General features: G+C 47.1%; 1 protein-coding gene across 1 annotated transcript in view; it reads right to left on the bottom strand.

Annotated features, from left to right (window-relative positions):
- Positions 1–14,085, bottom strand: part of NHERF4 (NHERF family PDZ scaffold protein 4) — a 70,103-nt gene extending 56,018 nt beyond the window's left edge. Inside the window, exons 1-2 of the mRNA XM_088443804.1 lie at positions 13,916–14,085; positions 10,582–10,783 (exon numbers count right to left, since the gene is read on the bottom strand). Of these exons, the coding sequence (XP_088299930.1) occupies positions 10,582–10,783; positions 13,916–14,050 (337 nt within the window). The 5' untranslated portion in view covers positions 14,051–14,085. The remainder of the gene's footprint in view (positions 1–10,581; positions 10,784–13,915) is intronic.
- Between the last annotated feature and the right edge of the window lie 1,675 nt (positions 14,086–15,760).

Genomic DNA, 15,760 nt, shown 5'->3' on the forward strand with positions numbered 1-15,760 from the left:
ACAGCCCATATGAAGCCAGGTGCGTCAGGGCGGGCGCCCTGTGGACCCTATGGACTTCGTAGAAACAGAGATAACAAAGGTAAGTTCTTACCATATCTCTTGTTTTCTACTTCAGGGTCCATAGGGGGTCCACAGGGTTGACCTTGGGGATGTCCCAAAGCAGTTCAACCAAGGGTGGGGACGCTCCTGTGCTGAGAGGAGAATCCGTCGCCAAAAAGGAAGCATCCTGAGAGGCAAAGGAAACCAATGCCTAGAACCTTAAAAAAAGGTTTGGACAGATGACCACGTGGACACCTAGTAAGGCAAAACAGCCGAGGCGCCACAACGAGCCGCCCACGAGGGTTACATGACCCGAGAAAAAACAAGCCTCAACGACAGAAATGCCTACCTATGGGTAGGCCCCTGAGGAAGACATACGAGGCCATCCAGCCAACATTTCATTATAGGCCGGCCATCGTTTCCTGTGAAAACCAGAAACCGCAGACCACCAATAAGGAGTCCGATTACCATAAGGAACTTGAACGGATCATATAAAGCCAAAGAGGCCGGACCACAGTCAATGAGGCCACACCAGCCGAGAAGACTGGGGACTGAATGGCCGTACCATAAGTTCCAGAATAATATGGAACCTAAAAACCACTCTAAGAAGAAATACAGGGCGAGAGCAACTCACACCCTGACCTGATGCCCTCCAGAAGAGGGAGCCACATGAGAACGCTCCCAATTCAGACACTCTCCTGGTTGATTTAAACACCCTGAGAGAGAGAGAGCTTAAACAATAGACCATGTAATGGCTATCACAACCAGCAGTTCCATTGACTGTCCCCGGACGGAACAAAGAACCACTACTAACTCCCCAGGAGTCCCTAGGGAGGACAAGTGGAGGCATAATCCAGAAAACACTCCAAAGGATGAACTGGATACCAGAGCGGAGCAATTCCATATCTTAACCATACCGACAGTGTAGAGATCCGCACTGTCAGGAAGGCCAGCCCAAGGGTGAAACCCAAGCCAGCCGGAAGGAATGCCAGAATATCTGAAAATCCTGGACACCGGAGGATCGTATCGACAGGTACGATACCATAAGAATTATGTATGCCACAGTCCGTGGCAGATCCCAGCAAAGTCTGGCCTATCTGCTCTAAACATCTCAATGAAGACAGAGCCAGGGAAGCCCTAGGACCACAGTAGGGGCGCAGTCAAAGACAAACGATCCAGGTCCAGGGAAAAACAAGGACCCTGAGACAACAGGTCCAGATAGTGAAGCAGTAGGAACGGAGTATCGATGAGGAGACTCCGAAAATCTCAGTACCAGTGATGTCTGGGACGAACTGGAGCCCCCAGAAGGAAAACCCCCTCCGTCTCGAATTAAACTTCCGAAGACCTCGAGGAAGAAGGGAGACCGGAGGACACAGGTACACAAAGTGGAAGGACCACTTCACTGACAAAGAGTCACTGAAGGTAGCTTCAGTACTCCTGGAGCTGGACTGTAACACCGGTAATGTGTGATCAAGTCAGAAGGCCATGAGGATCAATCCCCTCAGGGAGGCCCCCTCTGCTCACCAGGAGTTGAAACCTCTCTTGGAGAAGAGACTAGTCCCCGGGATGCACGTCGCAACAGCTGAGGAAGCCCGCTTCCCAATGGAGAGCTCCGGGAATAAACACTGCAGAGTTGGCCAGGAGAAGACCCTTGGACTATGTCAGAATGGATGACATACCTGACATTGCCACCCAACTACCAGTGTTGCCTAGATGGAAGTCACTGTTGTGACACTGTCGGACTGAACCTATTCAGGTTTACCGTGACATATGGGTTAGGCCAGAGTGAAGGTCCAAGACAGCCTAAAGTATCAACAAGTTAAGTGGCAGGACAGAAACGACAGACGTCCAACTGCCCCGAAACGAATGCGGACCAGACACTGTCTGTAGCAAAGAACACCCTGGACGAGATGGCCATAGCCACCCGGACAGAGACCGACTCGCCTCCGGAGAAAGTATCATCGTTCGAACAGCGATCCGATGGGAAAAACTCGATCCATCTGTAGGGGAGTCAATTATGGCAAGGTCTGGAATGGAACTGAGCACATTCCACCCTACCAAAAGGTAGACACTCTGGTAGACCGCGCATCACAAAGAGTAATGACATATGTCGAATGCGTAGATATCCGCACACTCCAAGTTGAAGAGTGGAGATCTTGTCTTACGCCAGAAAAATTCTCAGAGTCTGAGAATCCAGTAGTGCTCCCAGATGAAGAAAACCCTGTGAGGGATGTAGGGAGGACTTTTTCTCCGTTGACTAATTATCTGTGCCGAGAAGAAGCCACGGTTATCCTGACCTGGCGGTAAAGTACCTTGGTGATCCTGCTAAAAGCAGGAGACCGTCCAGAGAAAGGAGCATTCGGATACCCTGAACAGGTGAACTGTCAGAAAATCCATAAGGCTGGTAAACCCCGGTGGAGTTGAGGACAGTCCCAAAAGGCAGAGCCCGAAACTTACAAGTGTTGCTGTGGCACAGCAAACCTGAACCCATGCTGATGAGATGGCTCTGTACGTACCCGTAGGTACGTATCCTGAATACTCAGATATACCCTAAATATCCCCAGGTTCCAAACGTCGGATGATGGAGCATGGACGATTCCACCTGAGTCCAGGCACCGTTGGAATCTGATTCAGGGATTTGAGACAGAGTATAGGCAAATGAGGACCAGTCGGTCACCGCCCCAGAAAGAAAGTAGAACAACCAGTCCCTCACTGAGATAGTGAGGTTGGCCGAAATAGCTCTGCTTACCACAAAGACTGTATAGCTTTCTGGGATTGTAAGGCCCTGATCAGGTCTGAAGAAGGGCCCGTGTAACAATGCCTGTGAGGAGGCTGCCTGAGCAATGAGAGGCCGTTGAGAATCAGTACCTCACTCTGGAAATTCCCCAGATGTAGACCTGTCCCGTCAGGCTGAGGGTATATCCTCAGGTGTAGAAACAGGGTCGTCCGGAAGTCCAGGACTGCTCGGTACTGGATATGGTGGCCCCCATGGAGGCCGACAGCCTAGGAAAAAACAGGCCTTTAGGCTGACCCTGAGGACAAAAAGACTTAACAGAGTTAGTCCGAATGTAGTGGGAGTAGCTAAAGACGGTATCTCCCCATTAGTGATACTGCCAATGATGCAACGATCTTGTCAAGGTCAGGACCAAACAAGATCTTCCCCATGGAAGGAGTGTGCACCTCTGTTTTCCCATAACGCAGCCATAGGGTACTGCGGCGGATACAGACGCCGCCGAAACCCTGAAAGTTAGAAGACCGGCATCCCATGAGGTAATCCCACATATGACCACTGCATATTTTATGTGAGCGGCAAAAGATATTTGAACCTCAGGACGTGTTGGAGGGGAAAAACGTCACAAAAGCATCACCATGCAATGGCCATGGTAGGACGGGCAACAGGCCCTGAAAACGAGTACATTGAATTCAGGCAAAGTTACCACCTACGGATCCGTAAAATCCGTCCAGGCCGGGATGGGAGGCGTATTAATGCCTGTAACCCGATGATTAACATACAAATCCATCCCAGAAGGGGATTTCCATTACTTGTGAGGACCCTCAGGGAATGGGAAACAGGAGGCCTTTGTGACTCCTCGTATCTGGCGACAGCCAGACTCCCGCTATGAGATCCACCCTCTGGGCAGAAAACGGGAGATGTATGATACAGGTGCAGGATCTGAACCTGGCTACCAGCCCCAAAGCAGGGATAATAATACTTGAAATCGGCTCCCCCCATGTGAGAGGGAAAGAGCCGAATATACCATCCAGTTCACGGCAGAGCCACTGGTCAGTAACCACAGGACGTATATCACGCCAATTAGTATTTCTATAAAACAACATCCACCAGGGTGGCCGTTGTGGTAATCCCTCCAAGGGGAATGACAGACCGATGTGGTATCGGAGGTAATTCCTGTACTGTGAAAAACCCCGGCGGGGAGCGACAGTCTGTTGCACAGGGGTAAATTGCAAGAAATTGCGAGATACCCCGAGTTCAAAAGGGCAGTATGGTGAAGTAACTCCAAGCGAGTGACGACAATGGGGCCCGCCCGGCGATCCTCAAAGGAGAGGATCCTGAGAAATAAACCGCCCTTTAAGGGGGTCGTGCAAGGGGCCCGGCGCCAGATGGTGCCGCATACATAAACCTTTCTGAGTTAAAATCCTCCGCACTAATTCCTGCAGGCTATGACTTGCAGGATCGCAATAATGGGTGCAGTATCGTGTGCAATCTCCTGGTCAGATATATCTGACTATCTTGACGGAAATATTAAGCAGCGCCATACCGGTCCTGACTGACGCTAAGATTAGCTGCAGGGACCCATTATCAGCGTATGCAACTCACAGTTCCATCTAAAATATGGCAACGTGCAGCACGCAACAGTATGTGACAAACCTCACAGATATTAACAAATATATATATGTGAGGTCTCAGAACCACCCCAGGTACACCTGTATTAGGGCAGATAAAGAAAAGGGATAGATATACACTGACAGGTGAGAGAAAAAGCAGACAGTCAGCACTAGCAAAAGTCACATACAATGCAGAAAAATATATATACATACATAAGCATGACATATAATATACTGCACAATGTCGCTACATTCAACTGCCCAGATTCAGTGTCTGGGAAGGCTATAGCGCTGTGTACACTCACCCAAATGGCCAGGTACGCAGGGGGACTGGGCTCACTGTCATCCTAAGAGTTATGCAGCACCACAGAGAGAAAATGGCCACTGGAGACCTCAGAAGAAGCGTGGCCCGCGGAGGAAGCAGCTCAGCGACGCCAGACTGTATTATTGAAAGGCGCGCTGAGCTGAGGGGAGGAGCCGCTAGACAGGGAAGGCTTCCTCCCCTGGCTAGCAATTAACCCCCCGGGATGCCGGCTCCCGCTGCCGCTATAATCCCTGGTGGGCTGTGGACACGCGGGGTATGCCTCCATGGAGGGGGAGCCCGCCGCCACCGCTAGCGCCTCCGGTCTGTCCCCAGAGACCGGAGGCATAAGGCTGCATATTCACACGTGGATCACCGCAAGCGGTGACCACGCGACTTACCTGTCCCCGTCGATCCGGCAGCAGCCCAGGGATTCCTCCAGAGCCCGGCTAGTACAGACTCTGGGGTCCCGCTGCGATCCCCAGATCTGTACTGGCGTCGCAGCGCCGGCGGGGTGTAGGAGCGGCAGCTCAGACGTCCATTGGACAGTCTGATGCTGCCGCTCTGAAGAGTAGTAAAAAATAATAAAATAAAACTCTTTTAAGCTTAGGGGCTGCTAAGCAGCCCCCCTGCAGTAACGGTGACCCAACTCCGGCCGGGCACCAACTTAAACTGAGGTGCCTCTGGCTGGGGGGTGGGGTTATAGGGAGAGTGGACCCAAGTGCATCCTGGGAGCTAAAAGCTTTAACTGCGTGGTGCCCGGATTTGGTTCCCAACCTATACCCCAAGGTCAACCCTGTGGACCCCCTATGGACCCTGAAGTAGAAATACCTTTTTTCTAAAATAATATTGTTTCTATAAGGGTTATCTCCATAAATATATTTCCACTCCCAGCTCCCCATGCGGAGATTGGCAAAACTGGGAGCAAAAACTGTGTCCATGGCTGTTCCACAGACCTGTAAATAACATTTTTAAAAAAATGTAAAATAATTATATTTAAGAATAAATTTAATTATGTCACAAATAAAATTTCTATGTTCTTCACTCAATGTACGATCCGAATTTAAAAACTCCCTACAAAATAAAATCCCTTTCTCATGTACAAATGAAGTATATAATGATTGCACATAGCTAGTAGCCCATAAAAAACTCTCGTACAAAACGAATATTGAATTGCACCTATAGAGGTGGTGGTTTATTGTATTTAAAAATAGATTTTATGTAAATGGTACACAACTAATTCACTTTATTATATATTTTTTACCCTTGTGGCTGTAAAAATATCTTCCTGGAGCCTTAATTGAGAGGAAACATGAATAAAGCACAAGTGGTCTTTTGGATCTTAAACACTAGATAGCACTGAAGTCTCACAATTGCTGAACAATCTTTATACTTGGACTTTTTGGAGTGTTAGTCCTCTTTGGAGACATCTGAAGCTGCCACTCATATTGCGAGGAGTGTAACATTTCTGTCATCTTTGGGACAGTAGCTAAGACTTTGAAAAGTGTGGGGGAAAAAAAAGTTGTTTGTCATTACAGGAGTGCTCTTCAATTGAAGTACCCACTCATGGTACTCCTATCCACATGTCCCAATATAATGAAGGCACTACTCCTTAATTTGATTCTCTATTGCGTTGTTCTTTTAATCTTCACCACACAGTAAAAAAACACAATCGCTGTAAATATTATTCAGCTATCAACAATGAATATAGGCAGTTCATGTAAGCATCAGAGTACTTATAATGTCTAAGCATCAGGGTACTTATAGTGTCTGTCGACTTCGGTCCAAAACAGGGCCGTTCAAGACTCTCAGCAGCTCAACAGCATATCACCAACAAAAACAGCATGGCTCACGGGTATGGCACACCTCTCCCCCCACCAAAACCGGACTTATAAACCTTACCATTGATTCAATATCCAGTGCATTTGTGCGCTCTGTCTCGCTTGCGTTCCAACAGTCTGTGCATGTGCATCTCCACCAGCACTGGCTCTCTCTAGGCACACCCCATATCAATGATTCCCCTAAAACCTCGTGGCCGCGCAAGACTAAGTGCGCTCTATGCCATCTCCAGTCACGCGCGATCACGTGACATAATGTTTTCTTCCGGGATCCTAGTTACTCAAGCAGCGTCCCAACATCGTCATGACAACCTGGTATATTAACCAATCAGTCACCGATTGTATATCTACTATTTAATAGAGCTCTAGCGGGCGCACTGTCTGATAAATCCAATAGATCTAACCCAATAAGTCCTTCCTGGTGGAAGGTGGGGAGCCATACCTCTAGACAAAAGCCTGGTTACATAGCCTTATAAAATATAATCATCGTAAATACGAGACACAAATCCTAAACCGAAATTCACAAAAACAATAATCCACAAAAATATATAAAATGTAATATTAAAAAGCACACATTTGCAAACCCGCAATCAATAACCATGCTATCACCACTTAACTACCCAGGTTTCGATATGGTGTTAATACACGATTAGATAGCATCAAATCTACATAAATAATAATAACACAGCTGATCACTGAATATAGAATGCACGATGTATGAACAGTGGGCCTGATTCAGAGCCGGACGCTCCTTCAGAGCGCTCACTCTGAATCAGTGCCCTCCTTCTCTTTTTTAGAGCGGCCTCCTGGCCGCTCGCATAGCTGTGGGTGACCACCCACAGCTATAGCGAGCGGCCACAAAGGACATGAGGACATGAAATTGAAAATAATAACTGCCTTGCCCGAATTCAGGGAACTGCCTCACTTCTTGCACCCTAACTAATACGTGTACAACTAATATACTATATAGCCTCTCTCAGGATTCTGGTCTCTCTCAGGACTTTGCTTCTCATAGGAATTAGCTCGACATCTCACTTGGCTCTTCACTTGACTCTTCTATGAGCCATCTCACCACATCTGACTCAGACTCCTGACTGACACACAATCTCCTCATTAGGCTGCCTGAGCACCCACCTGGGCTGTACATAGTTGTGTGTTATACTTTTTTATCTTGTGATGAGGATCCTGGACTTTCTATGTGTTTTCCTGAATGCAATATTTTTCTGACTATTTTATCTGTTGTAAACGTAGGATTATTATTTTTTAAATAATCTCTATGACCCATACTGTTCCTGAATTCCTTTTGTGAGCCTGGTAATCTGTGATGGATCATACTTAGCTACAGAGGGTAGATACACTGTTGGGGTATGGAAAAACATTACATCAGGGTCCATGATGATGTCATTTTTCAGAATTGTATTATGTCCTGCCCATTTAAATAGGAAGTGGATGGAAAACAGGAGGACAACCTTCTCTCCCAGGGTTCCTACGGAAACCACAATATTTGTAGTCTTCCGGATGTTCCAAAAAAATAGGTATATGGATAAGATGGATCCAAAAACATACTGTTACTGTAGGTCAATTGGTTTCAGCAAAAAATTAACACTATTGTGCATGTGTGTCCATGTGCTAGGGACTATACGATGTAAGATCCACTTTGGCAGGGACTTATGTGAAAGACAGTACAGTGCTGCATAATATGTGTGCACCAGTGGCATAACTAGGGTATTTGGAGCCCAGGGCAAATTTGAAAAGGGAGCCCCCCCTCCCACCCCGAGATGTGCGGGCAAAGATGGGCATGGTCACTTAAAAATGGGGCGTGTTAACATGACACACCCCTTTATTTTCACGCTGAACATTCCTATCCATATGCACCTTAACCCCAGTAGTACCCCTTATACAGTACCCCCAGTATGCAGTTGTGGTCCCTCTTATGCAGGCCCATAGTAGTGCCCCTTATACAGTATCCCCAGTAGTGGTCCCCCTTATACAGCCCCCAATTAGTTCCCCTTACTCAGTGCCCCCAGTAGTGGTCCCCCCAAATGCAGTGCCCTATGTAGTGTTCCCCCTTATGCAATGCCCCCAGTAGCAGTCCCCACAATGCAGTGCACCCAGTAGTGGTATCCCCTTATGCAGTGCCCTTTATATAGTGCCCCCAGTAGTAGTCCCCCCCCCCATTGCAGTGCCCTTTATATAGTGCCCCCAGCAGTAGTCCCCCCTCCCATGCAGGTTTCCCAGTAGTGGTCCCCCTTATGCAGGCACCCAGTAGTGATTCCCCCTATCCAGTGCCCCCTTGTAGTGGTCCCCGCAGTGCCCCTAGCAGTAAGCCCCTTATATAGTGCCCCCAGCAGTAGTCCCCCCCCTCCCATGCAGTGCCCCCAGTAGTGGTCCCCCTGATGCAGGCTTCCAGTAGTGACCCCCCCCCTATCCAGTGGTCCCTGTAGTGGTCATTCCTGTTATTGCCCCCAGTTGTGGTCCCCCCAGTGCAGTGCCCCTAGTAGTAGGTCCCTGTTATAATGCCCCCAGTGGTAGTTCCCCCCCCAAGTAGTGGTCCCCAGTTGAGGTTCCCCCTCCCGATTAAGTGCCCCCTGTAATAGCCCCCCCCCCAGTAGAGGTCCTCTCAATAATGGTGCCCCCAGTAATAGCCCCCCCCCCAGTAGAGGTCCTCCTAATAATGGTGCCCCCCAGTAATAACCCCCCCAGTAGAGGTCCTCCTAATAATGGTGCCCCCAGTAATCGCCTCCCCCAGTAGAGGTCCTCCTAATAATGGTGCCCCCAGTAGTAGCCCCCCCACCCGTTGTGCCCCCACCCCAGTAGAGATCCCCCCAGTGGCAGCCACCACCGTTGTGCCCCCAGTAGTGCTGACAGGTTTTTCAAAAATATATATATAAAAACATACTTACCTGAATCCACGCTGCTGCTCCTGCTCCTCCAGTCCGCGCCGTCGCTCCCGCCGCCCGCCAGTCCTCCCGGGCTGGCGCGCTCAGCATAATGGGACAGACGTCATGACGTCTGTCCCATTACCCACTGCAGGAGCCGGACGGAAGTCCGGCTCTTGCAGTGGGTGCTGCAGCAGTCAATGAGAGTCTATTTTACTCTCATTGGCTGCTGTTTAACACACGCATCGCCGCCAGCGCTGGCGGCGATGCGTGTGTTATGCACAGCCTGAGCCCACCTCCTGGCGCTATTGGGCAAGCGCTCAGGGGGAGGGAACGGGCTCAGGTGTGCAGCACAGGACCGGCGCTGGAAGCCTAGCGCCGGTCCTGTGTAAATGTGTAGCGCTGACCGCACTCATTGCGGTCGGCGCTACACTGGTGGCTAACTAGGGCGGGCCGGACCGTGGCCGGCGGCGCCCCCCCACGCCGCCAGTCCCACGGCGCCCAGGGCACGCACCCTGCCCGACCCCCCCTAGTTACGCCACTGGTGTGCGCTATATAAAAAACGTAATAAATTATAAATTAACAAATGTCTGCTCCATTTGAGTGACTTCACAATTTACAAAAAGGGATATGTTTTCTGCCTATTCAGCCCTAAACCAAACAAGAACATTATAATATTATTACAAAGATGCCGACTAACATTGTGAAACACAGCTCTTCTTCTATATGTAGACATGGCAAATTATGACCAAGGGTGGAATTCAATTGTTTTCATCCCCCTTCGCGCCCGACATCTATTCAATTGTTGCTCCTGTCGGGCGCGATGAGCTGCCAGCCTTCCATTACAGCTCACAGCCCCAGGGGGGGTCTGAACTGAAATGGGTGAAACGTGACATGTTTGGGCGCACAAACGCCACTTTTCGCGACCGCGCCCAGCACTTTGGTTGGGGGAAGCTGATTTACGCGGCTAAACCCAACCACTTTGGGCGTGATCAGCGCGAAAAACGGGAACAATTGAATAGTGGCCCGCGATCTCCCGTCACTTTAGACGAGATCCGAACCGCAAAAACAATTGAATTCCGCCCTTAATGTGGGCAGGCAAATGGACAAATTAAATTACAGGAAAGAGAAGAAAAATAAAGAACCTGAGAAGGTATGAAGAAGACGTAGGATAACTTACCACCTGTAGCACTGGCAGTGAACCCGAAGCCTCGTCCCTCATTCCGTACAAAGCAGAGCTGTGGTCTGGGACAGGACTCGGGAAGACACTTAGTAAGAATGGACAATGGTGACATTTTATCACTGTACAACTTCTCATAGCTGTTCTTGTCAAGAACTGTAAGTGATAAGCGGGAACCACTAGAATTTACTTTCTCAACCACCTGAGGGAATAAGTGACATGTACAAGATAAATGTCAAAGTAAGAGCTTGATATACAGAATATTTAAGTAGGAAACCATAATAAAATCACAGTAGAAAACAAATTTCATTAAATTGTTGTAATTCTTTATTTGTATAGCACCAATAGCTTATGCATTGCTTTATAGAGATAATGTATAATACTTCACGTCAGCTCGTGCTCGAGTAGAACTTACAGTCTGTTCTCTTTTGCACACTAACATTAACCTACAAGTTATTTATGGTCCTATTTATAAAAGGCAAAGAGTCCTATAGGGCTCATTATATCATCCTATACATCACAGGAGTTGGACATAAATCTGTTATTGCTACTGATAACATTGATGTCTAGTTAATAAGTATATGACAAGCCAACAAGCTGTCTCACCAAAGTGGTTAATTAACTATTACCTCTCTAGGCCAGTTACACACCTGGCAATATTATTATACTATTGATCAGCTCTCAGGTTACTATGGCTAATCTTCAGTAGTCCAACCATCAGTCAAATACAATACACAAACTAATGCAGCGCTTACGTCCAACATTTTGTCCTCAGAAAGTGTTTACAATGCAGAATAGGCAAATATGATATAGTAAATCACATCTCCTAAATGTTCCCTTAGATCAGTATTAATAGTCTTACTAGTTCCTCATTGTCCAAAAGGTTATGTAAATTGCTGAATCTTCCAAATGCAGTCCAATAGCCTATATAATGTATTCCACAAATACCACTACTTATCATAAATATTAGTCCCGACTCCCAAGCTTATAACGCAGTTCCAAGATTATATATTATGTTCCTCAAATCAAAAGTCTGTACTTCTATGTTGTTAAAATGGAGTCCACCAATACCATTCCTCCTTCATGTGCTCACATGTCTCATGCCATTTCCACAGCACCTCTCAAAAAGGATATGGACAGTATCAGGTTCCAAAAGACACTATTAAGCATAGAGATAAATACACTGTACGTTGTTACTCACCATCTCGTTCCTCTATGCTGGACCACCTTTATGTCTGTTGGCTGCAGTGTGAGTGGGGTTGACAGACCCTATATTGTAAATACAAATTTCCAGTATACACTATGTATGTGTTTTTAGTGCATTTTATTTTCAAAATAGACATAGACTTGACATCACTTATATACAAAATAGAAATGACCGATTAACAGGTTATCAAAAATTGGACTTGATTGGTATTTTGTAAATCGTGTTCCCAATGTGTTTTGTCCCATTGGGACTTTTTCAAGGATGTAGAAAAAAGTTACTTGGAAAAGTCCTGGGTCGAAACACATTGGAAACAGAATTTACAAAATACCAATCAGGTACTGGTGGGCGATATTTGTGCAACATAGAAGTACAGTCTTTTGAGGAACACAATATAAAACCTTCGAACAGCGTTATAACTTTGGGACTAATATTAGTGCTAAGAAGTGGTATTTGTGGAATACGTCAGAGGCTTTTAGACTGAATTTAGAGGATTCAGCAATTTACATGACATTTTGGACAATGAGAAAGTGTGACTTAATACTGATCTAAGGGAACATTTTGGAGAAGTGACTGTTGTTTATGGACATTATGTGATTCTGGAAGATTCAATGCAATAATACCACTTTTAGTAAGCATATGATATATATCATATTTGCATATTCTGCATTAATATTAATTTTCTATTGTAAACAACACTTGTGATTTAGTGAGTGTATTACATTCCAGGCAATGGTTTTGAATAAATTCACTTGTTTTTTTTACCACACTAAGTACAATTAAAAAAATAGCCCCCTATGAGTGAGTGTCACATTGGGGCAGGGCCGTAGCTAGGGTAGTGCGGCCGGTGCCATCGCACAGGGCACCATAGGGCAGGGGTAGCTGTATGGGCCTTTCAAATTTCTGTTTATTATCATTCTCACTTATAGCTTCCTCTTATTTCATCCCCAGCATCTCATGGCCTCTCCTATCTCTTCACTGGCCCTTCCCCATGAAGCCATGGCCCTTTTTTGGGTGCATTATGTCCCTTTGAAAAATGAGGGGGGCACCAATGCTCTTTCTGGCACAGGGCACCAAAAAGTCTAGTTATGGCTCTGCATTGGGGTATATATACTCTAGGGTTCATTTCAAATGTGGGCGAGGTTTAGTGAGAAAAAAACCTTGCACCCCTTGTGCCCAATTTTGGATTACCGCGGGTGTGCACGCTTCCGATACCCGCGGTATCCAATAAAAAAAAGTGGTAGCAGAGTTTTCAGCTCTGAAAACCCTGCGCTGCGTAAGATATAAGAAACAAATTACACTTACCTGCCCTGGGGTCCCCGGTGGCCTCCATTTCATCTTCTCACTGGGGAGGGGGCTGCTGGGAGTCTCAGGGCTGCTAGTAGGCTCCAGGGAGGCAAGGGGGCTGCTGGGAGATGTAGTTCTCCCAGCGCCCATCACGGAGGCATACATACACCTGGTGGGGGCACACCAGGGGTCACACACAGTAACACACTCATACACACTTACAAACACTGACACACACTGCATACTCACCGCTGCTGCAGACCCAACGCTGGATGCAGAAGGTAAGTATTTAAGGACTAATTAAGCTAATTCGAAACTTCCAATTGCTTAATTAGTCCTCCGGGGGGTTGCCGCCAGGGTCCCAGAGCTTGTCCCACTGATTTTTCCCAAAATTAATAATTTTAGGAAAAATCAGACTTGCTCTGGAGGTGCGAGAATGAAAACCTCCCAGCGTTCAAAATACAAAAAAAACATGCACCTAATAGAATAGCAGGAAACCTTGCAGGAGCAATTCTCGCCCCCAATTGAATATGCCCCTATATCTATTGGTATACTGTAGAGTTGTAACACATTGGGGATTATGTAATAGCCGTCAAGATACAGGTACGGGCACATTTCTGGTTAGTCTGCCCATATTTTTAAGGCGGCGATCATTTAAAAGGTAAAACCAGGTTGGAAGCATCTGCCCTCACTGCACATGATGGAGATGGGACAGACAATCCCTGATTATTATATAGATTGCACACCTAATCACAGACATAAAATGATTACAAGTGCTGTATATTGGCAAAACAACATCATATAAACTAGTATATTAAAGAGGTAACATTGCTATGGTCTCACCCTTATGTGCTCCTGTTCATGTATATACTCCCCATTAATTTGCAGTAGTTGGTCTCCATCTTTAAGTCCCCCAAGGTGAGCTGGTCCTCCAGGAGCAACATGGTTTACAACATGACCATCTCGTTCCAGATCCATCCGTAGACGGAAGCCAAACAAACCATTAGCATCTTTTCTCAGTACACAGGTCCGGGCTGCCGGCCCAGGGGCTAAACCTGAGAAGAAAAAAATGCATGAAAGCGCATGTAGAAAACAGTTAAGGGACCACTGAAATGCATAGAAAACATGCTGTTATACGCCATAACAAAGGTTTACAGGGAAGAGACAAATAACCTTGTATTTAAAAGTAGTGCTTGATAGAATTCACAGGGGGCAATTCAAATGATTTTTGGGTGCCCAAACACAATGGACGCCCGACGGAGCAATTTAATTGTTGCTCCGTTCAGGCGCAGTGACGCGTACCCAAAAGCACAGGGTTTAGCCTCGTATAGCAGCAAACCCCATCCATCATGCATGGATCATACAGTTGCAGTGGATGCGCACTCCAAGTGCCATGAATTCCACAAGATGAAGTCTATATCACCTGAGAAAACGGTTGCTGTTTAGAGAACTCAGGGCCTGATTCAGACCCGCTCGCGAGCGCTGAGCGCTCGCAAGCGGGTCGATGTTGCCCAAGTGCGCATGCACACGACGGAGGCGGCTCCATTGTGCGCATGCGTGAGACCCGAATAACGACGGCCAAGCCGTCGTTATGGATCTCGCACCAAGGGGGGCGTGCTGTCGATGGTGATTGACAACACGCCCCCTTTGGTGGGCGCGCCGGGGGCGTGGCAGCCCAGACGGAGGCGTTCCCATGGAAACGCCTACCGTCTGGGGCCAGCCCCGCTGACATCACAAGTGATATCAGTGGGAGTGCTTTTGGCTCTGATAGAGCCAAAAGCACTCCAGGGCTTGCGGCAGCGAGACCCTACCGCAGGGTCTCGTCGCAATCCCGATGATCGCGATGGTCTTGACCATCGCGACCATCATTTCGGCCGCTCGCTATAGCTGTGGGTGGTCACCCACAGCTATGCGAGCGGCCAGGAGGCCACTCCAAAAAGGGGAAGGGACGGCCCTGATTCAGAGCAAGCGCTCTGTTAGAGCGTCCGGCTCTGAATCAGGGCCTTTATTCTCCACAAATGAGCTATAGTACCAACACAAATTTGATGTGATAATGCATATCCATTCATTTCAGCATTGACATAATGATACCTTCGATTTGTACAGTCATTCAAGGAGCCTATCCAGGATATGAACATGCTGCTTAAGGGGAAACACAAACATTGATGTTCCTCAGCAGGAACCTGAGATCTCATTAGGTTTTACTGAAACCAATGTATTTACAGAAATTCATAACAAACAATTCAAAAATATGTATCAAACACTGACTACAAATTTTGATGTTGATCAAGAAGTGTTAGTACAAGATTATCAAGATGATGAAAATGCTCAAGGTCTTGTCCCTTAAGTATACTATTGATGTTGGAGAACACTTACATTGTCGTGTAGATTAACTCCTTAATCTACATGGCAAACTCAAATGTTGAATCAATTCAGTAGCCAAATGTAATGTTAGTTGAACAGCTTCAGTTTGCTTCTGTAGAAACTGAATGCGGGATAGTTGGGAGGTGTCACTAAAGGTTATTCTCTGCTTTCTGCCTGCTAGTGCTACTAGCAGGCTACAAAGTACTGAAGTTGCTATAGGCATCTTTGGCAGCGCTAAGTTATCCAGTTGTTAATAAGATAGCATGTCACTGTCAGCTGTCTTCGCCAGTACCAGCTTAACAACCTCTAGCTGCCATTATCTGC

This window comes from Taudactylus pleione, unplaced genomic scaffold (assembly GCF_031769625.1).
Source record: "Taudactylus pleione unplaced genomic scaffold, aTauple2 ptg000334l, whole genome shotgun sequence".
NCBI lineage: Eukaryota > Metazoa > Chordata > Amphibia > Anura > Myobatrachidae > Taudactylus > Taudactylus pleione.